At 40.9% G+C, this 25,422-nt stretch overlaps 2 protein-coding genes across 2 annotated transcripts in view; one reads left to right on the top strand and one right to left on the bottom strand.

Moving 5' to 3' along the window:
* Nucleotides 1-23,544, top strand: part of TCP1 (t-complex 1) — a 114,083-nt gene extending 90,539 nt beyond the window's left edge. The window contains 5 exon segments of the mRNA XM_030198394.1: nt 876-1,051; nt 9,607-9,730; nt 13,587-13,779; nt 15,487-15,650; nt 23,173-23,544. Of these exon segments, the coding sequence (XP_030054254.1) occupies nt 876-1,051; nt 9,607-9,730; nt 13,587-13,779; nt 15,487-15,650; nt 23,173-23,383 (868 nt within the window). The 3' untranslated portion in view covers nt 23,384-23,544.
* A 593-nt stretch (nt 23,545-24,137) lies between these two features.
* The window catches only part of ACAT2 (acetyl-CoA acetyltransferase 2), an 89,717-nt gene continuing 88,432 nt past the window's right edge, over nt 24,138-25,422 (bottom strand). Inside the window, 1 exon segment of the mRNA XM_030198393.1 lies at nt 24,138-24,413. Coding sequence (XP_030054253.1) covers nt 24,243-24,413 — 171 coding nt within the window. The 3' untranslated portion in view covers nt 24,138-24,242.

The raw sequence follows: 25,422 nt of genomic DNA, 5'->3' as shown, positions 1-25,422 counted from the left end.
GGGGTTGCTTGAGAGGGGTAGTACTTCTGCACATAAGTTATAAGGTGTAGTGTAGAGAATGACACGAAGATGAGGAACCACAGTAACTGCGAGAATGGGGACGGGAAGGGGACAAACTTTGTCCCTGTGTCATTTTTTACTTTGAAGCCTGTTAATGAACTACACTGAGTGATGCCTACACAGAGATTTTGATTTTTTGGAAAAACAAGCAAACATACTGGCCACAACTGGCAAAATTTGCATGGGGGATCCTGTACATCCTGCTACAAGCACATCTTCTAAGAAGGCATCTTCTATTGTAGGAAGGACTGTGGAAGACAGGAGAGCTAGACTGAATCCTGAGATTAATAACTTCTTATTCATCCACAGATTAAAAAATCACAGTGCTTCATAGGGCATATTTCTCCCCTCTAGGGCATACAGAACGGGTTGTATTTTATACCCCTGGATATTTTAACAGGGTAGATTAGGATTCCTTGGAGTAGTAGAAATCAGCTATTGTTGGGGTTGGAAGGGTAGTGGGAAGGAGGGTTATTATAGCTGCTCATTGGTTGTGTTCGATTTGTAATTTATACACAACAGTTGCACAGCATATTGTTCCTTTTTATAGTTTAATAAAAAGATTTAAATATAAAATCATAAGTGTTCAAGGCTTCTGCAGATGAGGACAGAGCCCATGGGAACGGGGCGGGGATGGAGACAGAACCTGCAGGGACGGGGTGGGGACAGAGACAGAACCCACGGGGAAGGGATGGGTTTGAACTTTGTCCTCGTGTCATTCTCTAGTGTAGTGCACATACTTAGGATAGTAAGTTGCACATACAAACCATACAACCTTAACAGCTTGTTGTAAAATTATTCTCTTGTCTTTGTAGGGAAGCGGATATCACTAAAGAAAGAATTCAAAAGATCCTTGCTACAGGTGCCAATGTTGTTCTGTCTACTGGTGGCATTGATGATATGTGCCTGAAGTATTTTGTGGATGCCGGGGCCATGGCTGTACGTAGAGTCTTAAAGAAGGACCTTAAACGTATTGCTAAGGCCACTGGAGGTAAACTTTTCATACTTGTGATGTCAATACTTTGCAGACTTTGGGGTGTGGGTTGTATTGGGAAATGACCAAAGGTGATCATAGGCAATAGCATCCTGCCAAGTCACCAACTTAAGTTATTAAGCTTGATAGCTTTTCACTATAGCAATTAAAATATGAGATAGAGGGCACTGGTGCTTCTGTCCTGTACCTGACTTGCAATTATGCTGATAGTTATACTAGCCTATAGCAGAAATGTTAAGGGTACTGTGCTTTCTTCAGCAGACAAAGGAATGCAGTCACATGATACTAAACCAGCTGTTCTCATTACTACTTTGTCTTACTTTAGTGCTCTGTCAGACTGCAACTTGTTTCCCTGCCCTTAATACACACATGCAAAAAAGTAAAACATGATCACTTTCATCACAGAGAAGTAATATGCAACATGTCTGAAAAGATGTTTGCTGAAGGAACCCCCTTCGTGATCCACTCATAACTTATGAGTACCAGCTACATGGGTCCAAATTCTCCCCAGGAGCCAGAAAAGTACACCTGTGGGTTTCCTGCAGGAGGCCAGTCGGTGAGCTCATTTTCAGCAGGCACAAATGCTCTGTTCCTTTGCACCATTAGCTGTTTGGAGGAAGGTCATAAGGCTACTGGATCTGTTTCTATTTTGCGCAAATCATAGACTGCTAATTTGCAGTTGAATAGCATTTACTTGGAGCAACTCCAGTTTTTGTCCCACTGTGAGCATAGTAATGAACCTGGTCTCTCACTGGCTATTAAATTGCATAAACTTTGCATGGACTGTACCATTCCCTGGACGGGGTCAGTTTCTGGTTAAATCTTTAATTTCTCAGCAGTTTCAGGGGTATTAAAAGATTCTTTATACCAAGGACTCTTCCATTTCACTAGATGCTATTGATGCTTACTTAACTGCTCATAATCTTCTACTTTGACTGAAGAGCAGTGGCTGGTTTTGGAGCGGTCTGTTATCCTGGATGAGGTTAAGAAGGTGATCACGGAGCTTCTTGTAGGGAGATGGATGATTTGCTAAATTATTTTTATAAGCACTGTTGTAGATGAATTAGCTCCGCTGTTCGCTGAACTCTTTAACGAGGTTCGGACTAGGGTGGAGTTCCCCCTTTCTGTGATGGAAGCTTGGGTAGCGGTGATCCCCAAACAGGAAAGCATAAAACTGAATGTGCGTCTTATCGTTTTAACTCTGATGTGAAACTCCTGGCCTTGCAGTTCTTCCTTTCTTAATTCACCTGTGTCAAAGTTGGTTTCGTACCTCAGTGTCAAGCGATGGATAATGTCCGCCGTGTGGTAGATTTACTTTATTCCAAGCAGGAACATCTTTCCATTTTTCTTCTTGACTTCAACACTGAGAAGGCTTTTCACAGTCTATTAGCTGTTTATGGACTGGGTGATGGAACGTTTTGGTGTCTGCTTCTATTTTCGAGGTTGGATCCAGGTCCTCTACTCTCCTTCTTGGGCTTGTGCTTGTATCAGTGGCTATAATTCTGCTCTGCTCTCTCAGACTCAAGGCATGCAGTCTCCAATGCTATTTGCTATGGTGATGGAACCATTGGCCCTTTTTGCTGATGATATTCTCTCGTTGTGCCTTGAACGCTTAGCGCTTGAACGATTTTGGGCTCAACTTCATAAACTTTGGGTTCATTTGGAGCAGACTTTTGTGGGGCCTCATCTACTATGTCATTTGATCTGGCTTCCTCATAAGTATTACCCCTCTTTGGGAGTGTTTGTCCTTCCATCTTTACTACTTTTTACTACTGGGATAGCCTGTTTACTAAGCCTGATCAGGTCTCGTCTCGCCTTGCCCCTGTAGCTTTTAACCCACTTTTCCCTCTGGGTCTCATAAGAACATAAGAATAGCAACACTGGGTCAGACCAATGGTCCATCTAACCCAGTATACTTCTTCCAGCAATGGCCAATCCAAGTCACAAGTACCCGGCAGAAACCCAATTAGTAGCACCATTCCATGCTACCAATCCCAGGGCAAGCAGTGGCTTTCCCCATGTCCATCTAAGTAATACTATGGACTGTTCTTCCAGGAACCTGTCCAAAAATATTTCCATGTAATTTCATTGAGTGTCCCCTGGTTTGTACTTTTTGAAAGTGTGACGTTCAGGAACCTTTTCTTGTTGGTCTACTTTAGGTTTAGAGACCTGGGGTCAATTATTTGATGATGATGCCTTCATCCCTTTTGAGACCCTAGTTCTGCCTAATGAGATGTATGCTTACACTCAACTACATCATCTTCTCTCCTGTGCATCTCAGCAGACCTGAGTGTTACAGGAGGATTCCTTCCTGGAGGACTTCTGTGAGGACTCCAGGGGCACCCGAGCTATCTCATGTTTGTGTAAATATCTTTGCTCTTCTCCACCCTTCCTTATTTGCACCACTGTACTTGGCAGCATGAACTGGGGATAGTAATTGAGGATGATGACTGGAACATCATGGAAAAGACTTTACCGAATGTATCCGTTTCAGTGCCATTTCAGGAGAGTGCAGTTAGGTTCAGATGGTATCTTATGTCTGTGCGTTTTCAGCATGTTTCCTTCAGCTTCACCTTTGTGCTTGTGGGGAGCTTGGAACAATGGGTCATCTCTGGTGGACTTGTGTCAAGGTCAGGGCTTACTGGAAAGCAGTTCAACACCGTGTTCAGAGCTGGATTATTTGTCTGATCCGGTGGTCTCCAGTTTTCTTCCTCTTTCCAAAGAGACCTTCGGTCCTTACTTGTTCAGAAGCCCTGTTTGTGAGACATGCTATGTATGCAGCGCATGTGACCTTGGCAGCCCACTGGAAACAGCCATGTGTCGTCATTCCACCCCACCCCCACTTGGTGAAGTGGGTGAATAAACCTTTTGGTATATTTCTGACATGGAATGTCTTCTGGCTGTTCACCGTTATACACTCGCTAAATAGGAGGAGATTTGGGAACCTTTCATGAGGCCTTTTTGTTGATTGCCGTACTGTTCTTTTCTGCTTAACCTGTTTCAATTAAACCTGCAGCTGGTGGGTGGGAGGAAGAAGGCAGGGGGTTATCCTTTTAAATCTCAAACATATATAGAAGTGTTAGCTGTGATTTGCTTGTTGCTGTTGAAGAACTTAGCTTTCATGTATCTTATGTTGGGTGCACTGTTTTGTATCTTTTTTTATATTTGGCTATGCTTCCTGACTTTCAATAAAGACTTCTAAAAATTATTTTAAAAAAAAGCCTGTGGGCGTCAAAGCCTCAAGTTTAATCACTCCACAGTCTGGTAGATCAGATGCCAATACCATACTAGCTCCCAGCATGTTTCACCAGGTAAGCAGTATGGCTCTACATCTTCACAGACATTCTGTCATGGTGCTTCTGCTCAAAAAGAAACTGGCTAAGAAGCAGGTTAATATTGTGCCTCCTGCAGATGAATTAATCCTAAAGCCCACTCACTACCTCTCCCAAGGCAGTTTAGCTATTGATGGACTTGGGGGATGGTCAAAAGCTGTCAGAGGGCTCTTTTTTTTTTTTTTTAGGCAGCACCTCTTTATAAAGACAGGCAGAGCTATAAAAGTACTGCACATACTAATAGAGCAGCATGTATCAACAAAGGGAAGCTCAACCTTTGTTGTCTCCAACCATATACTGCTGCTGCTTGCTTCTGAAAAATCATAAAACAGGAGGAAGTGATGGCATTGCCTTAGATTGACGCTCCTGAGCTGCCCTCATTAAAATAAAGCTAATCAACCTGCGTCCAAGTTGATTTGGAGCCTGACCATGCTTTACTTGCAGTGCTCCCCATTGCAGATGTTTGTCCGACAGATAATTAATTACTATAATTTGGCACAAAAAAAACGGAAATAAGATCAAAACATGTAAATGAAAGTGATGTCACAGATGAAAAACGTTTTTTGTCTCTGTGACATCACTTTCATTTACATGTTTTGATCTCATTTCCGTTTTGTTTTGCGCCAAATTATAGTAATTAATTATCTGTCTGTCGGACAAACAGTCTTTCCTTCTGAAGGTACAGGCAGATACGCTCCGCTATACTTCAGTTTTTAAATCGTGAAGGTCTTTGTCAAGACCAACCTGTATTGGGAACAGTTTTCCATATTACTCATACTCCTGAGGCAGGCCTGTGGCCGAAACACAGTACTGTGTCGCATCTGCAATAAAGTTTGCTCCTTTATATACCACCTCAGTCTCAGCGTCCTGGAGTCATTGGTCCACTTTCCACTTCTTTTACCTGTGTCTTAACCTCGTGGGATTTTGTGTTCATCCACTTAGGTGGATATGAATGTGCATATATGGGTGGAACAGTGAGAGTGCATTAGAAATGGGTATCTGATATTGGGATTCAGGGAGGGCAGGAGGGGTCTACAAAGGAGGAAGAATCAGGATCCCTATAATCCCCCGTGGAGCCACTTTGAGGTTCTGGAAGAGTGTGGTTGGATGGAACTTTGGGGGGGGGGGGGGGGGTTCTAAAGGTTTTGGGTCCCTTGTATGTCTGTTTAGCCTTTTTTTTTTTTATCTGCTCTACTTTGTCCGGGGGGGGGGGGTGGATAAAGAGAAGGGGACTGAGTTGGTAATGGGAAGTTAGGCATACTAGGATGGGTTGGGGAGGTGATGTGAAGTCTTCTGGGACACTGGCAATGTAAATTGGTCCTTTTGACAAATATTGGAGGGCTCAATTCTCTTCTAGAAAGAACTTTTGTTCAGGAGCTTGAACAGGCTAAAGCACAGATTTTGAGAAATCATGAGCACTTGCAAAATAGGGTTTTTCCCAGTGGCCTTTCTTTTGATGGGACTGGTGATAGGAGGAAAGGAGTGGCTATGTTAATACAAAATAATGTGCAGGTGCTGAATGTCAAAAGGGAGCTGTGAGGGACATGCTTTTGCTCAGGTTATTATAGACATAGTAACATAGTAGATGACGGCAGAAAAAGACCTGCACGGTCCATCCAGTCTGCCCAACAAGACAACATATGTGTAAACCTTACCTTGATTTGTACCTGCCTTATTCAGGGCACAGACCGTACAAGTCTGCGCAGCAGTACTTCCCGTCTCCCAACCACCAGTCCCACCTCCCATCACCGGCTTTGGCATAGACCGTATAAGTCTGCTCTCCACTATCCTCGCCTCCCAACCACCAACCCCTCTTCCCCTCCACCTGCTCCGCCACCCAATTTCGACTAGGCTTCTGACTGGCAGGAACATACACTGGGATCAGTTTATTCTCCTAATATTGAACAGGCATATTCTATTCAGGTACTTCTTTGTGTCCATGGGGTGGGGGTGGGGGTTCGTTTCACCCTATGGGCCCTGAACAAAAGATTCTGGGTGATTTCCCTGGGCACCCTTCTCCCCGTGATTCAGGAAAAAGATTGGCTATGCTTTCTGGACTTGAAGGATGCATATACCCACATTTCGCTACTTTCCAGTTATAGGAGGTATCTCAGATTTTGGTTAGGGAAACACTACTACCAGTACTGCGTTCTGCCATTTGGCCTTGCGTCAGTTCCCAGGTATTCACCAAGTGTCCTGCAGTAGTAGTGCCATATTTACACAACCTGGGAAGTATGTTTCTCTGTCTGGACGATTGGCTGGTTCACAGCGCATTGCAGGAAGGGTCGACAGTCAAAGCACCTAACTATTTGGGTGATGGAGTTATAAGGGTTTGTCATGAACTACCCCAAATCTCACCATCTTTGGTACGGTGATTGAAGTACATAGGAGTCCTGCTTGATACATTTGGGGGCACCTTGATAGCACTAGCTTCACAGGTCCGAAGCAGCAAGTAGGTCACGGTCAGCAATTGATGGGCCACATGGCCTCAACAGTGCATGTCACTCCCATGGCACAGCTTAATTTGAGAGTAGCCCAGTGGACCCCTAGCTTCTCAGTGGTCTCGGGCAGCAGGGAATCTAGCAGATGCAATCCAGATTCCACCAGAGTTAATTCATACCCTTTGTTGGACAGTTTGATCAAAATGGACTGTGGGACTACCATTCCAAATTCCACCTCAGAAGGTGTTAACAAAGGATGCATGCAGCCTAGGGTGGGGAGCTCATGTAGATGGGCTTCACACCTAGGGAACTTGGTCTGCTGAGGAAATGGATCTTCATATCAAATTCCTTGAGCTGAGGGCCATTTGGAACACACTAAAGGCTTTCAGAGATGTGCTACAGAGCCAAATTATTCTGATTCAAATAGACAACCAGGTTGCAATGTTCTGTGCAAACAAGCCATGGGGGGGAGGGGTTACAGGTTCCTACCCCTTGTGTCAGGAAGCAGGAGGAATGCGGCAGTGGGCTCTCTTTCATGGAATGGTACTTAAACCAACCAGGAAAGAACAACTGCCTGGCAGACAGACTGAGCCTGCAAGATCTTCCCAAGCATGTGGGGCACCTCCTCGGTGAAGCTTTTGGTCCCCCAGTTCTGATCCATGCTCAGATCACATAACAGATGCCTTTCTCCTACACTGGGGGAAGGGACTAATATATGCGTATTCTCAGATGTCTCTCTTAGAGAAGACTGCTGAAAATCAAGCAAAATCAGGGAACAAGAATCCTAATCGCTTCTTACTGGCCGAGGCACGTCTGTCTTCCTCCTCTTCTGGAGTTGCCAGAGCAGTCTAGTAAATTTTAATAAACTTGTTTCCAACCCTCATTACGCAGAAGGATCTCTTCTGCATCCCAGTCTCTAATCCCTGGCCCTCATGGCTTAGATGTTGAGAGCGTAAAATTTGAAAACTTAGATTTGCCGTATGGATTCTCCCGCATTTTGCTGGCTTCCAGGATAGACTCCACTAAGAGTTGTTACTCGTTAAGTGGAGGAGGTTTGCTGTCTCATATGACTGCAGGGCTTTGGATCCTCTCACCTGCCCTACACAAAAACTGCTTGAATACCTCCACCTTTGAGTCTGGTTTGAAAACTAACTCTGTAAGGGTTTATCTAAATAGTCAGTGCTTATCGTTGTGTGGGAGGGAAGTTCATCTCTATACAACCTCTAGATATTTGTTTCATGATATGTTTGCTATTGATAAAGCCCCCTGTCAAACCTCCAACTGTGTCATGGGATCTCAACATTGTCCTCACCCAGCTGGACAATGTTGCCTTTTTGAGCCTTTATTCCTGTCATTCTGAAGTATTTGAGCTAGAAAGTTGTGTTATTGGTAGCAGTCAATTCAGCTCGCAGGGTCAGCGAACTTCAGGCCCTACTAGCTGAACCAACTTTACAATAAGTTTCACCACAGTAGAGTAGTTCGCACACACCGTGAAGTTCCTTGTTAAGGTAGTGACAGTTCCATCTTAATCAGTTGATCGTCTTGCCAACATTTTTCATAAAACCACATGCCCATCCTGGCGATGTACTGCATACCTTAGACTTGCTTAGCCTTCTATCTGGAGTGGGCTTAAACCAATACAATCCACCCAGCTTTTGTTTCTAATTTGCTAGCAAATTGCATCTCCTTTACTTATGGCTGGGCTGACTCTGAAGGGTCATGTCAAGGCTCACAGTGACTACGTCAATATCCCACTTGAGGTCACCCTCCATAGAGGAGATTTGCAAAGCTACAGCGTGGTCTTTTGTGTACACATTCACATCTCATTAGTGCCTTGAGCCGGAACGCTTTACATGGCAGGTGGTTCAAGCAGGCGGTTCTGAAAAATTTGGCTAAAATCCAACTCCACCCCACCCCAGTTTTCTTTAACTATAAGCTGCACTTTCTTAACTACTATGTAAATAGTTTGTTTAATTGACTTTCAGGTCTTGAAGTTTCAAGTCCCTATTCTCCTAGCGTTGTTGTTTTTCAGTGAGTCTTTTAGCTAGGGATTCCCATCTGTGAGAATATGATAGCCTGCTTGTCCTCGGAGAATTCAGCTCGGAGAAAGCGAAGTTACCCAACTGCATAGGTGTTTTCCAAGGGCAGCAGTCCAAGTATTACATACTCTCCCACCTCCCCTTGGAGTTGTATTCTTGAGCTGTCTTACAAGATTGGGAGACCCATGCTCATGTGTTGTAAGGGAGGTACCAGAGCATGCATGGTGGTACGCTGTTAGAAAGTTCTTCAGTCTCGCTAGTTAGCATCCGTACCGGGCTCTGTCGCCCATCTGTGAAAATTCTTGGCCTGCTGTAGGTGAATAACTTTATACATCAGCCACTGTCACTTTAATTTTTAAAGAAAATTTTGTTTGCTTTATGTGAATTAGTACATTTTGGTGAAAGCTGAACTGTAAGCTGCAATAATTTATTTTTTCCAGCACACATATGAAGTTTAGTAGAGATGTTCTTGAGATATGCCACATTGAACCGAAATTTACTTTTTGGATAATGTGGGATATAAGAATGGATAAATATGCGTTGCCTGAGTTCTCATTTCTTGTGGATCAAGAGGCAGAAACTGATAAATAGGAGAGCAATGGACTAGGGACTTGCAGAGGTTCAGTAGATAAACATATTTCACAGCTATGGTACAAAGATCACAACAGCATAATGTATAAATCCCTTGTTCTAAGGAGTGCTTCGGTTAAAATGTTTTTGTTTTGTTTTTTCCATTAAAGCTACTGTTTGCACCACACTTGCAAATCTGGAGGGTGAAGAAAGTTTTGAGGTCTCAATGCTGGGACAGGCAGAAGAGGTGGTCCAAGAAAGAATATGTGATGATGAGCTTATCCTAGTAAAAAAGTAAGAACTTTTCCTTCTACAATTCAAAAATCCAGTATTAGGCTTTGCAGTGCTCAGGAGGAGTTGGTGGTAAGTTTGCTATTAGATTACTGCCACACTGGATAAGGGATACATGTGGTTAACTTATGGGATAAAGCATTTGGAGCCTCTTAGAACTTAAGATGAACTAATATTTCATCCTTTTATTTTGCTTTTTGGGGGGTTGGGGGAGTAAGCAGCAGGTGAAATAGCTTCATGGTCTGTAATCAACCTGAGTCAGTTATTAGTTCGTTTGAGAAGCAGGATCTAACTGGGTACACAAGTTGGTGACAGTATTGCACAGCACTATGATGTAACTGCTTGCTAAAAACTAATGCAAATATTGGAGCATTCACAGCCTATCCTGTGCACAGTAGTCTCCTTGGTAACTCTGCTGAATGGCCTTGAAAACAGAGCTTTCCCATTTTTTTCAATATTTTTCTATCATATCAGAAATAAAAGAGAAGAAAAGGTAAAGGTTTCTTATACAGATTTTCTCATCATGACTCAAAGCCAGCTTTAGGCCATGCCAGGAGTGAGGAAGCAGAATCTTAGGGCTCCAAGCACAACCAGGCTGACTACAAGAAGTGCAGTAAAATATCCCTTTGAGCTTAGAAGGATCACCTCCTTTGTCGTTTGTGCTTGAGTGAGGAAAGGGAAAGACCAGCAAAGAGTTGCAGTAATCTAGATAAGATATAACTAAAGAAAAGTAGTAAGAGGCGAATACAAGCAAAATGTTGTTAAGATTTGACTGAAAGAATACGGTGAAAGGCAGAAAAGGAGGAACTTAGTACTTTATGTGAAATTTAAAAGTTAGCTTGTGGTGGAATATACCTCCTAAACCCTCAGTTTATCTGATTATGGGATGTGCATTAATGACAAGAGTATTGGTGATAATCACCAGTAGGAAAAGCACTGTCACCTTTATAGAGAGGAAAAATCCCACTCCACTTTCTTTCTGAGAAGTTCTGATAGAAGAGGACATTTCTCTGGGTAAGTGACATTATTTTGCTCTGTGCTTGGTAACAGATTGGGTTTAAAATAGTAATTGTAGGATATTGATAAAACACCGAATTTGGAAAAAAAACAACTTTATTGCTGGTCTCTTACCCTTTTCCCCATAGTTTTAAAACTTGAATTCTCTGCCACATCATTAACTCTAGAAGGCACAGCAGGGCCTAGTTCAACTCTCATTTCCACCCACTCCTAGCTGAACTCTTCTTTTATAGTCAATTATTCTAGTTAGGACAACAAGAGGAGAGTTTTCATTAGAGTTTTAATTACATTTAATTTGAGAAGCAATCACTAAATAAATTACAGAATTATACCATATAATCTTAAGGCTCTTTATATTAATCTGATATCCCTAGTACCTTGTTTTAATTAAACAACTCTATAATACTAAGATGCAGACAGCAGTTCAGCAGCAAGAGAGGTGCTCTCCAGTCTTTTGTATTGAGTGTTGTCACATGTATGATTATTTCCCAGTTGGTGAGAGGTTATATGTGTGTGCTTGATGCAAAGAGCTCCTAGCTCTCGGAGAACGAGTCTGTTCTCTTGAGGCTAGAGTAACAAACTTGGAGGAGCGGAGGGAGACAGAGGGATACATAAAGGAGGCCCTTCCTACAGGGAGGTTGTAGAGAAGTCCCACCTCCAGTCTGGCAGCCCCTGTACTGCCTTGGAGGAGAGAGGTCTTCTAAAAGGAGAGCATCACCCTTATACAGCTAGAAGTACTCCTGTAACCAGGACCAGCCCACCAGGGGATGCAATATCCTCTCTCACAGAGGACGTGTCTCCAGGAGCTTTTGCCCAGGAGGGAAGGGTTAGGACGTCTTTTGTAGTTGGTGATTCGATTATTAGGCATGTAGATAACTGTGTGGCTGGTGGATATGAGGATCGCCTGGTCACTTGCCTGCCTAGTGCAAAGGTTGCCTTTTTGTCCTCGTGGCAGTGTGACTGACATAAACAGATAGACATGGAGCTATCAGAGACACAGGTAGGGTGTAGTCTTAAGTCAAAAGAAAAGCTTTATTATTGAACAAGCATTCAAAGTATATCAGACTTTTCAAACCTGGACAGCAACCACATTGATCATCATTTCCACATCTCTTAGCAGTTGGCCAGGTTTCTTCAGCATAGTTCAAATTACTCACACATCCAGGCCAGGTTCCACCTTGGACACCCAGGACCAGGGTCTTCCCAAATAAAGGCAAGCTTTTTGCCAATGCTGTCTTCTATTTCTTCTCATGCAATCTACTACTACTTAACATTTCTAAAGCGCTACTAGGGTTACGCAGCGCTGTACAATTTAACATAGAGGGACTATCTCTGTGCATCTATTAACACTGGGTGCAAACCTCTGAACTAGGGCCACTCCTAGCTTCCCTCGGACTCCTCTACAGGTACTGCAGCTCAGCAAACACCCTGGGGGCATTCCTTCATTCAGGACCTCCATCCTGGAGACCTCTTCCCTCAGGGTCTCATCTGTTTTGCCCCAGGGCATTCAACCACTTCCCTGCCTCAGCCCTGCCTCTCTGGCTCAACAGGTTAGTGCCACCTGCCCTAAGGTGGCTCAACTTCAACACCAGTGAAGAAGTGTTCATAGGGAACCTGCTGCTATACAACTCCCTCACAGTTCTCTTGTGAAGCCACCGGTTTTAATGTTGAAATGCTGGTACGTTTGGATTCCTCACTTATTTGTGCAGCTGAGCTTAAGGTTGTTTTAAATTAGATTAAGGGGAAGATGCAAGATTTGAGACTAGTGTTAAGGAGTTCTGGTGAGTTTATATCTAGTCTTAGGGAAGTTGGTTCTCCTATTGATATATTGACTCCAATTTGATAGTATATTTGGAGCCGTCTGAATTGGAAACTTATGCTAAGGCTGTTTGTGGTTTCAGTGGTCTTTCAGCAAGCTATTGACATGATTATGCATATCTACTTTTGGAACCTCCAGACTTGATTTTTGAGTCAGATGATGTGGATTTTTGAGTACAGTAAGGATAATGATTAATCAGGAGGCAGTTATGACTTAACTGCTGTGATCGTACCTATTGGCCTTTTTTTTGTGTGTGTGTTTCCCTGGAATTCTGTTCTTTATCCCCTTTAATATTTGGGGTCTAATGGGGTCTTTTGGATGTTTAAAGGGGATGGGACAATATACTGCTTCCTGTCTTTACAATCAAAGCAGTTTACATATTATATACAGATACTTATTTTTGAACATTATACCTAGGGCAGTGGAGGGTTAATTGACTTGGCCAGAGTCACAAAGAGCTGCAGTGGAATTGAACCCAGAGCACTAACCATTGGGCTATGCCTCCGTGTTTAGTATTTTCTTTATCTTTACTTCTACTTTTGACCCGTATTAATAAATGGACTGCTTGTGATTCATTTGGAAATTGGATATTAAAAAAAACTCAAAAAATAAAAACACAGATCAGCCAAACAGGTCCTTGCTTCCTACCTTCACTTCACAGCTAAAAATAGTAAACTGCTTTTGGTCATTAACCTATATTGTGTGACTCATTGGATTGCTTCCTATGATGATCACAGTCTCTATGGTGGTATGGCCCTGAGCTTTGGTATTGTCCATTTGTTTGCTTGATTTATATCCTGCTTGTTCATAGTGCAGTGCAATGACTCCACCCACTTCTCTGCCAGATTAATCTTGCTGTCCACAGAAAACATTTGTTACAGGTAAGCAACTTAGCTTTTTTTTTTTTTCCCTCATGAAGAAGACTTCAGGGAACACAATCTCTCATAATGGAGACATTCAGGTGTTTCAGGTTAAGTGTAAACTCTCCTCTAAATAGTGTTTTTTTGTTTGTTTTTTAACCAGTACCAAGGCTCGAACCTGTTCGTCCATCATTTTGCGTGGTGCCAATGATTTCATGTGTGATGAAATGGAACGCTCCATTCATGATGCTCTTTGTGTTGTGAAAAGAGTACAGGAGTCAAAGTCCTTGGTTCCAGGAGGAGGTGCTGTAGAAGCAGCACTATCTATCTATCTAGAAAATTATGCCACTAGCATGGTAAGATTCCATTGACCCTTGTGATGCTTACTAAATTGTCAGTGAAAATGATAAATGCTTCCTAGTCAGACATTTTTGATTGCTCATCTCTACCAAATACAAATGTAATACAGGTGTGTATCTCAAAAGTTTTCATGTCGTGTGGTTTCCCATTTCATTTTCCATATAAGGGTTTTTACATATAAGTAAGGTTGTTGTTTTTTTTGTTTTGTTTTGGGGTAGTGTATGCTCTATTTCAGAAGCATGCACACTTTACATGCTTTAATGATGAGAAAAATCAGAAATTTGAGTTTGATTTTTTTTGTGCACAAAACACAAAATGACATGGGATATGTTCTCAAATGAATGCATGTCGAGTAAGTAAACAGGATGGCTCGTCCTCAAACACATGCATCAGGCCCACCCAACAGAAGAACACATTTAGCGGTAGCTGGTGGGGATCCCAAGCTCTGCCAAGTGAAAATTTCCCCCTGATGGTAACGAAAACGCTATTCTCCACGATACCAGTACCTGCGCATGCTCAGTTTTCAGTGCATGCCTGCTGCAGATTGCCAAGGTGGAAAGAAAGCATTTTTCCACCAGCTGAGATCATTGTTTTTTTGTGGTGGTTGGGGGGGGGGGGGGGGTCAGAACACTTAGTGCCCACCCACTTCTTGTCTAGGCCCACCCAAAATCTGTTGTCTGGCTACACCCCTGACATGCATGTCAGTGTGTTTTAGCAGCTGAACAATTATTTAAAGAAGAAAAAAACTAAAGAACAAAAAAGTGATCAGAAGATATGCAACTCAAAGGATTAATTACTTATGTCTAATTTTTAGGACTATTCAGGGTTTTGGTTATTTTAGTCTGGCTTTAACTTCCTGAAACAGACCAGTTTGTGGCTAGCATTGTAATAGAATAGCACGTTAGCATTCAATATTCAGATCAAGAATCAAAATCTAGTAAAGAACTAATCAGATGTTTTACAGAGACATGTTTTAGATGTAGATAGGTCACTTATTTTCAAAGTATAATAGTTATTTTAATTAGTAAAGAAATGGATGGCTGCAAGATGATTGGAAACTTTTATATTAGCTGCTGTGTTTTATGGTTTAACAATTTTTTTATTCATGATCAAACAAATCCAACATCCAGTAACTAAACAGCAAATTTAAACTAAACAAAAGCATCAATTGATTTCAAGACAGCCATCAAACAGAATAATAAGCGAAAACATCATACAGCAAAGAGCTGGATAACACATGATCCCAGTTTTGTTTTATGAAACAACTCCCGCACCCCCCACCCCAATTGCCTTAAGTTCCTCTCAAATTGAACATTTGTTTGCATGAATAGCTGCTGTGTTTTAAAATAGCAGCTTATCATTGAAGACTTGGTGCCTCATGGAGTTGGCCTGCCATTCATGTTGCTACTGGCATTTCTTTCTTACAAGAACAGAATACTAACATATTTAGGATCTGATTCACCCATGATAAAGACCTTGGTGCAGGCCCTTAGCATAAAGTGCCATAAACTAAAATCTTCAGACTTTTTTTTTTTTCAGGTTCTTGTTCATGTGGCTATTGCAATCTATTGGCTAATCAGTGCTGCCTCTTGAGAATTTCCTGTGCCCCTACTTAGAGGATATGCATGCTTCAAAATTTCACTTGTCATTGACACTTTTCATACAATAAAATAATTTAAATTCTACTTTCTTTTTCTTTTCAGGGATCACGTGAACAACTGGCTATTGCAGAATTTGCCAGGTCTCTGTTAATAATACCCAAAACGCTAGCAGTAAATGCTGCTCAAGATTCTACAGACCTTGTTGCCAAGCTGAGAGCTTTCCATAATGAAGCCCAGGTTAATCCAGAGCGCAAAAATCTGAAATGGCAAGTATAAAACTTATGTGCTATGTATTGTACAAAAATTGTCTTAAAGTAAATATTTCCTGCTGTTTTTGTTAGTGGTAGCAAAGAAAACAAACGTATTGAACTGGGTTTGTTTTACTGTGTATCTTACTAAGTTATGCTCTTTATTTAATGTACAGGAACCAATTTTGCATAGTTTAGAAATGTTTAGATTTGTGATATATTTGATTTCTATGAGAACCTAGAACAGGAGTACAGGAGATTAGTTCTTGAGTGCTGCAAACAGGTCAGGTTTCCAGGATATACCTTATGAATATGTGTAATGACTAATATAAATAAATCATTGTATATCATCTAATACAAGTTACTCATGAATCTTATTAACATACAAAACCTATACACCTTAAAACATTATTGAACCACAAATTGATTGAAGGATCATTTGCTGAGTTGTAGACCTAATGTTCCAAACTCAGTTTTCTATTTTTCCGCGCTGGAGAGAGATGCAGTTTCGTCCCTCTCCGTGTCAGCCTCGGAAAACTGTTTCGTGGCCTAGTCTGCTGCCCTTTTTTCGTTAAAAAAAAAAAATTCCTTATCGTTGAGTGTTTTAAGCAAAAATATCACATGATTTTATCTACTGTGGTCCCAATTGGGAGATTTCTTCAGCTCAATAAGAAGTTAAAACATGCAGAAAATCCACAATACAAATCACTGGCAAATCATTCAGCACCTTTTAATCTCTACACAATATTTCACATGCAATGGCATCCTCAAGAGACTAAAAGCTATAACATACTAACTAATCCTCATGATACTTTCAAAATTTTTCAGTTACCAAATTGGATATTCTAACCACCAGTGAACCTAGTGGTGTCTGACCAACCAGCAGATATGACGCAATATATAACGCTCACAGTTGTAACCATTCAGTTTTCCTGTTAAAACTATCCTTTTCTGATTTAAAACTCATTCTTCGTTTCTTCTGAATCTGGATAGCTGAAGCATCACCCTAATTGGACCTGTTGTAAAACTACAAAGCATAGGTCATCAACTCTGTTGATCCTTCCACCAGTGTTCCACGACAGGGGCTTTTTCCCGATTTAACCTTAGATTACTAACATGTTGTGCTGTTCTGTGCTTCACAGGCTTTTTCGTTTGCCCCAAATACCATTTATTACAGTGACAACGAATCCCATATACCACTTGTTTAGAAGAACAATCAGTGTCTTCTAATAGCTTGTATTCTTTTCCAGTATTAAGATTAATAATTGTATTGATAACAATGGCATAGTTACTATACACAATACCCACAAATGGAATAACCCTGAGAAACATTGTCTATTAACTTGTTTTCAGTTTCAATAGTTCCCCAATATTTTGTCCTCTGGTATACAAAAATCTTGGCTTTGAATCAAAGTCTGCATGTAAAGACGAGACATTCCAGTGCTTACAAATTTGTTGAATTTGATACACCTGTGAAAAATAAGGCAAAACACAGATAATACGATCCCTCCACTTGACTACTCATGGGACTGGCCAACCATTGTCTGAGTATTATAAGCACGCTTAAAGGCTCTGTGTATTAACGTTCTTACGATACCTTTGGCTCACAAACCACATCTGCATTTGACTGGCACGTTTAAAAAATATATATATATTTGTTGATCTGAGCACAAGTGCTTAACTCTCAAAAACTGCTTGGTATACTGTCTGGTATACTGTTCCTTAATCAATGAGGATGAAAAGTTCTATAGTGGAGGATCATGTTCCTGTCAGTTCCTTGATTATACATAATTTGAATATCTAAAAACTTTTTTAGACATTGCATGGATATTCCAAGTGAATGTCATATTAGGATCACAATGATTTAGATATTGCAGAAAAACTTCTAAAGAATCTGTCTCCCCCTCACAAATGAAGATATCTATGAAACGCTTCCATAACAAAACATGAGATGTATATGAAGAGCAATAAACAAAGTGATGGTCAAACTGCATCATGTTTAGGCAGTCAACCGTGGCCCCCATGGCTACCGCCTTAATTTGTAAATAAAATTCTTGTTGAAACATGAAATAATTCTTGCTAATAATACATTGTTAACTGATCAGTGTCCCTGTTACCAAGCTATGACAAAGGGGGCCTGCACTGGCATCGGTGCATGTTTTTGGTTTGTGCAGATGCCCCCTTTAACCGCAACAGGTAAAAGGTAGGTCTTTTTCGAGGAAATGACGATGCGGCAAGTGAAACACATGCAGCACGGCCAGTTCGGGGAGGGAGCCCTTACCACCACCCATTGATGTGGCGGTAACTGGGCAGCATGTGGCACTACCTGATTACCGCTAGGTGTACACGGTGCTACAAAAATAAATATATATTTTTGTAGTACCAGATATGATGGCGCAGTGGGGGTGGAAACTATCGCTGGGCTACTATGGTAGTCCAGTGGTACTTACGTTTTAGTGAGCGGTAAGCCTGGTTTGGGCTTACTGCCACTTTGTAAAAGGGGCCCTTAATCAGTTTTATCGCTTTATGTATAATTGACTCAATTCAGCATTTATTAATGAAAACGCTGCTCTTTGTGGTACATTCGTATATAAAGCATTGACATCAGAGGGGATCTGTATTTGATCTATTATGTGTAATAAATGAGATGAATCCCACACAAGATGTAGCTTGCATAACGAGGGGTTGGAGGTGTAATAATCTAAATATTGAGAGATTGGTTCCATCAACAAACCTTGGCCCGAAACAGTAGGTCTCCAGGGAGGATCATGTAGAGACTTGTGAATTTTGGGCACAAAATATATCACAGGTGTGACTGGATATTTTCTGTACATGTATTGATATTCTCTTGAAGTAGTGTTATACCCTGCAGAATCTGAAAAATAATTTCCGCATACTGATTATTTGGATTTGCTGACAAATGTTGGTAATACTGCCCATCCTGTAATTGCCTATATGCTGCTTCTGAATATTTATTGGGATCCTGAACCACTACTCCCTCCTTCCTTATCAGCTCATATCACAATTGATCTTGGTGTAATTCATTTCTTTCTGAACTCTAGATAGATTGATATTGCATACAAAATTGACATTGAACTCTCTCAATATCTCTGATTACCAAATGTTGAAATGTCAATAGTGGAATCAATAGGACCAGGAGGGACCCAGGTAGAAGGTAATGGATGTAAATCTGAAAAAGTGGGATCTTGATTAGTCTCCTGCAATTTGGATTGGGACCCAAAGTGGAGTTGTAACCTTAGTTTTCTAAAAATAAATAAATACATTTTGAATACTAGATATAGTTTAAAAAAAAAAAAAGCATTGTAGGGTCTGGCGGGAACACATGACATCCCTAGACTTAATGTTGACTTCTGGGCCACTGATAGATGTTAGATGAAATGTTAGATGGTGTTTAATTCCTCCTGACCTGTCTTGCGGGGTCAGGTGCCTGCTACTGCCCCTGAGATTTATACTTTGTGTTGGATCAGATGGGGGGGCTAAACAGCGCCTGCTGGAATTGCCTGTTCTAAAGAATTATCTTGGGATTTTATACTCCCTCATCTCCCAATGAATCACTCAAAGAGTTGATAAATGCCACTTTTATTTTTCTTATTTCTACGTTATTTCTGGCTTCTGTTCATCCTTGGAAAAACAAACCCTTTTGTATAATCTAATTAATTGTCTTTACACGCAGGCATTGATTCAAAGACAAGATTTGCAAATACCAGAGGACAAAATATTGGGGAATTATTGAAAGTTGAAAACAAGTTTAATAGACAATGGTTTTCAGGGTCATTCTATTTAAAGACATTGTGTATATTGTAGGTATACAATTATTATCAATACAATTATTAATCCTAATACTGGAAAATAATACAAGCTGTTACAAGACACTGGTCTTCTAAACAAGTGGTATATGGGATTTGTTGTCCCTATAACAAATGGTATTTGGGGCAAAAGGAAAATCCTGTGAAGCACAGAATAGCACAACATCTTAGTAATCTGATTAAGTCAGGAAGACATCCCCCTTGTGGAACCACCAGCGGGAGGCTCAACATAGTTGGTGACCTACGCTTTGTAGTTTTACAACAGGTCCCGTTAACACAAGGGGTGATGTTTCAGCTATACTGATTCAGAAGGAACAAAGAATGATTTTTAATTCAGAAAACAATAGAACCAATAATAGAGAAATTGAATGGTTACAACTGTGTGCTTTATAATATTGCGTTGTTTCATCTGGTTGGTCAGATGCCACTAAGGGAGCCTATGTGTTAGGTTCCATAATGGTTAGAATATCCAATTTGGTAATTGTCAGAAAATTTTTGAAAGTATTGTGAGGTATGTACTGGTTTTATATACAGTGGGGGAAATAAGTATTTGATCCCTTGCTGATTTTGTAAGTTTGCCCACTGACAAAGACATGAGCAGCCCATAATTGAAGGGTAGGTTATTGGTAACAGTGAGAGATAGCACATCACAAATTAAATCCGGAAAATCACATTGTGGAAAGTATATGAATTTATTTGCATTCTGCAGAGGGAAATAAGTATTTGATCCCCCACCAACCAGTAAGAGATCTGGCCCCTACAGACCAGGTAGATGCTCCAAATCAACTCGTTACCTGCATGACAGACAGCTGTCGGCAATGGTCACCTGTATGAAAGACACCTGTCCACAGACTCAGTGAATCAGTCAGACTCTAACCTCTACAAAATGGCCAAGAGCAAGGAGCTGTCTAAGGATGTCAGGGACAAGATCATACACCTGCACAAGGCTGGAATGGGCTACAAAACCATCAGTAAGACGCTGGGCGAGAAGGAGACAACTGTTGGTGCCATAGTAAGAAAATGGAAGAAGTACAAAATGACTGTCAATCGACAAAGATCTGGGGCTCCACGCAAAATCTCACCTCGTGGGGTATCCTTGATCACGAGGAAGGTTAGAAATCAGCCTACAACTACAAGGGGGGAACTTGTCAATGATCTCAAGGCAGCTGGGACCACTGTCACCACGAAAACCATTGGTAACACATTATGACATAACGGATTGCAATCCTGCAGTGCCCGCAAGGTCCCCCTGCTCCGGAAGGCACATGTGACGGCCCGTCTGAAGTTTGCCAGTGAACACCTGGATGATGCCGAGAGTGATTGGGAGAAGGTGCTGTGGTCAGATGAGACAAAAATTGAGCTCTTTGGCATGAACTCAACTCGCCGTGTTTGGAGGAAGAGAAATGCTGCCTATGACCCAAAGAACACCGTCCCCACTGTCAAGCATGGAGGTGGAAATGTTATGTTTTGGGGGTGTTTCTCTGCTAAGGGCACAGGACTACTTCACCGCATCAATGGGAGAATGGATGGGGCCATGTACCGTACAATTCTGAGTGACAACCTCCTTCCCTCCGCCAGGGCCTTAAAAATGGGTCGTGGCTGGGTCTTCCAGCACGACAATGACCCAAAACATACAGCCAAGGCAACAAAGGAGTGGCTCAGGAAGAAGCACATTAGGGTCATGGAGTGGCCTAGCCAGTCACCAGACCTTAATCCCATTGAAAACTTATGGAGGGAGCTGAAGCTGCGAGTTGCCAAGCGACAGCCCAGAACTCTTAATGATTTAGAGATGATCTGCAAAGAGGAGTGGACCAAAATTCCTCCTGACATGTGTGCAAACCTCATCATCAACTACAGAAGACGTCTGACCGCTGTGCTTGCCAACAAGGGTTTTGCCACCAAGTATTAGGTCTTGTTTGCCAGAGGGATCAAATACTTATTTCCCTCTGCAGAATGCAAATAAATTCATATACTTTCCATAATGTGATTTTCCGGATTTAATTTGTGATGTGCTATCTCTCACTGTTACCAATAACCTACCCTTCAATTATGGGCTGCTCATGTCTTTGTCAGTGGGCAAACTTACAAAATCAGCAAGGGATCAAATACTTATTTCCCCCACTGTATTATGTTAAAGCTTATTTGTTGATAAACTGCATTGTATTCTATATGTTTTAGTCTCCCAAGATTGTCATTGCAGGCGGAGCATGATATACTGTAGAGACTGAGAGGGGCTGAATGATCCACCAGCAATTGTTTACTCTTTCCATATTTTACCTTATTGAGCAGAAGAAACTTCCCAATTGGGACTGTAGTAGGATAAAACCATGTGATAAAAATTTTTGGTTGAAGCAAAATATACTTACCAGTGTTGGTTCTTACTGATGGCCCTTGTGGAATGAGGATTGTGTGACAAAGAATGATTTGAGTCATACGGACCTGATATTTTGAAGTTCACATTACAATAAGTTCAGAACATTAGGTCTACAACTCAGCAGATGATCCTTCAATCAGTTTGTGGTTCAATAATGTTTTACGGGTGTATAGGTTTTGTACTTGTTAATAAAAAGAATATTCTATTAGATGATGTTCAATGATTTATTTGTATTAGTCATTATAAATTTTGATCAGATATCCCATTAGAAGTATTAGTAATGAATATGCACAAGAGTTGCACACAGTGAGGGTAGATTTGCATAGCTACTATTTTACACATTTTCATTGGGGATCTCCTTGAAAACCTGATGACCTGTGACCCTGATCTAGGCTGTAATATTGCAAAGTTAAGTTGTAAGTAGTTTGGGTGAAGTCCAGTGTATTTGCCTTTTGCATTAACAGCAAAGAGTCCCATGGAATGGTTTTCAGGTGGTTTGAAGAGATTTTTACCTTGTTGGATCCTTTAGCATTTGGTTGCTCTTCACTTTGAAAGGCATTAGAATTTGGTCACTTTTGCTTAGTTTATGTAGTACAAGAAAACTAAAAACACTTTCTAAATAAGATCCATGTTTTTTTTTTTCTCTAGTATTTCTTGTTGTCCCATTTTGGGTGACACCTGATACAGAAATTACTCTATTAGGATAACACCCATAGAATTGGGATGAAACTATACAACCCAGCAGTGTTTAAGCTCACTTCTACCTTGATGCTAGTTAACATCAGGAAGGATTAAAGTCTGTCTTATGTTATGGAAAGGTGGTTCCCTGTATGCAAAAAATACCATGTCACAAATGACTTATGGGGGCTGCCACTTGCATGTTGGTTTCTTGGCAGACTGTTATTAGCAGGGTACTTTACCATTGCCTCCCCCAGTCATCTTTACTCCCTGGTTAAGAACAGGTATTCATTTACCATTTGAAAGGTAGATGAATGGCCACAGGCCAGCTACTTGACAGAAATCCCAGTGCAAGATTCGAACTTGGGTCACGGGCAAATAAGCTGCTTACAGATTGCACCCTGAGGCCTTGTTATAACTAGTATATAAGACCTCTAAACAGCAATGCTTTTCTTCTTTCAATATATAGCATGGCCTAACTTGATTCAGTGATGACTATGAAATACAAAAAGAATATTTTAGAGAAGTTTTAAGCAGATTTTCAATATGTGTAAAATATGGTAACCAGTGTACTTTATTTAAAAAACAGTTTATAACTTTGTTATATAAGCTTGTATAGAACATGAGGGGAACATTAATATTTACCAAATTTAATTGGCAGGATTGGTCTGGATTTAGTCAATGGAAAACCAAGAGATAGTAAGCAAGCTGGCGTCTTTGAACCCACCCTGGTTAAAACCAAGAGTCTGAAGTTTGCAACAGAGGCTGCAATTACTATTCTTCGAATTGATGATCTGATTAAATTGTACCCAGAGAGCAAAGATGAAAAAGGAAAGAGTTACCAAGATGCAGTTCATTCTGGATCAATGTAAAACTGGCTTAATGCATTCACTTTTTTATTCTTATTTATCACCAAGTGTTACTGTATTTTTTGGTTTATTGTTTCTAGCACTTGTCATTGCACCTAGTTTGTAATGACATACTTCCAATAAAATATACTGTATTTGTGATCAATTTCACAATTCAAAGAAGATATTACCATAGCCTATTTTCTTAAGTACTTTTAAACTGTGGGTTTTGTGATATAAATGTTTGTCCCAGTGTACAGAAGTTGTAAAACACTTCAGAAGTACTCAAGGTTATTATTGATTCATCCAAGTTTTTTTTTTTTTTACCAAAGGTGGTAAGTAGACCATGAGCAGGACAGCAAAAATACAGGGTCTTAAAATTGTGTTTAGCTTGGGTAAGGAGCAGCTGAGGCTGAGTTCAGAGTAGCTACTAGGCTACTGAATGAAGGAGTAAATCAGAGAACCTGGATGAGTGCAGAAATTGGTCAAAATCATTTTCCTTAGCATCCCTCCAGACTGGCCCAGGATTGGACTGATGGGTTGTGCTCGCCTACCAGCAGGTGGAGACTGGGTCGGTCAGGAGGGATTAAAGGAAAGCAAATTAGCAGGTAAGGTCTAATTTCTCCTTTGGCTAGGTTTTTTTTTTTTAAAGAAAACAAACAACCCTAACATGAATCCAGCTTATCTCAAGTCTCCTGTGATTTTTAACTATAGTTCTCTAGCCCATCTAGCATTTTTTTTCTTCAGTCATTTGCAAGGATGACTTTACCCAGTAGAATAGAGAACAATATCTTAACTTTTAATAAAATGCTTTAATGTTGGAAACAGAGTACATGGAGCTCTGAAAGCATCATGGTGTATTGGCAGTGTTGCTTGCATCACTTCAAGTTCTTTCAATGCACATTGCTATTCCCATTCCACCTCCTATACAGAGGGAAACCACGCCACGCTTTCCACCAGTTTGCTCCAGTCCAGACAGAAGAGTAACCAGAATACGGCAACCAGACATGCCAAGAGGATGGCCAAGGGCTATAGCTCCACCTCGAATGTTGACCTGTAAGAGTTTAAGAAGAAAATCAGTTACGAGTTAGGAGAACAAGAACTAAGGAAGGCAGGGAGTTTCTAGACCATACAGGGTAGAGAACTGTTAAACAGGGTAAAGCATGAGAAAACTGGGAGGTGTGAAGAGGCAGAGAAAGCGGGGGCCTGAAATTGATATAAAATTGATGATAGTGCACTCTGCTTCAACTGTATAAAGTGTATTATGCAGGATCAACTCTTTTGCTGGAGACAATGTAGAGGTTGAGGGCTTTTTTTTTTTTTCTTTACACATATGGTGGCCTTGCTGTAACAGCTCACTAAGATATCTTACCCCTATACAACTGATTATTGCCTTGTGCATTTCAAAGCCTCAAATGAATGTAAGAATATCCATACTTGCGTTAGACCAATGGTCTACCTAGCCCAGTATCCTGTTTCAAACAGTGGCCAATTCAGATGACAAGTTCCTGGCAAAAACCCAATTAATAGCAACATTCCATGCTACCAATCCTGGGGCAAGTAGTGGCTTCCCTGATGTCCATCTTAACAGACTATGGACTTTTCCAAACCTTTTTTTTTTTTTTTTTTAAATCTGATACCCTAACCCCTGTTACCACATCCTCCAGTAAAGAGTTCCAGAGCTTAATGCTTTGAGTGAAAAATATTTCCATGTAATTTCATTGTCAGCTGGTCTTTGTACTTTTTGAAAGTGAAAAATTCACTTCTATACCACTCAGGATTTTACAGAGCTTTGTCATATTGCCCCTCAGCTCTCTCTTTTTGCAAGCTGAAGAGCCTTAAACCTCTTCAGCCTTTCCTCATTTAAGAGGAGTTCCAGCCTCTTTATCACTCTTCTCTGAACCTTTTGTAATTCCACTATATCTTTTTTTTTTTTTTTTTAGATAAGTGACCAGAATTGAATACTGTAGTCAAGCACACCATGGAGCGACAGTGGCATTATCATATTCTTAGTCTTATTTTGCTTCCTTTTCCTAATAATTCGTAGCATCCTGTTTGCTTTT

This window comes from Microcaecilia unicolor, chromosome 3, assembly GCF_901765095.1.
Source record: "Microcaecilia unicolor chromosome 3, aMicUni1.1, whole genome shotgun sequence".
Lineage (NCBI taxonomy): Eukaryota > Metazoa > Chordata > Amphibia > Gymnophiona > Siphonopidae > Microcaecilia > Microcaecilia unicolor.
Note: the sequence above shows the minus strand (reverse complement) of the source record. Positions and strands in the feature narration are given on the sequence as shown.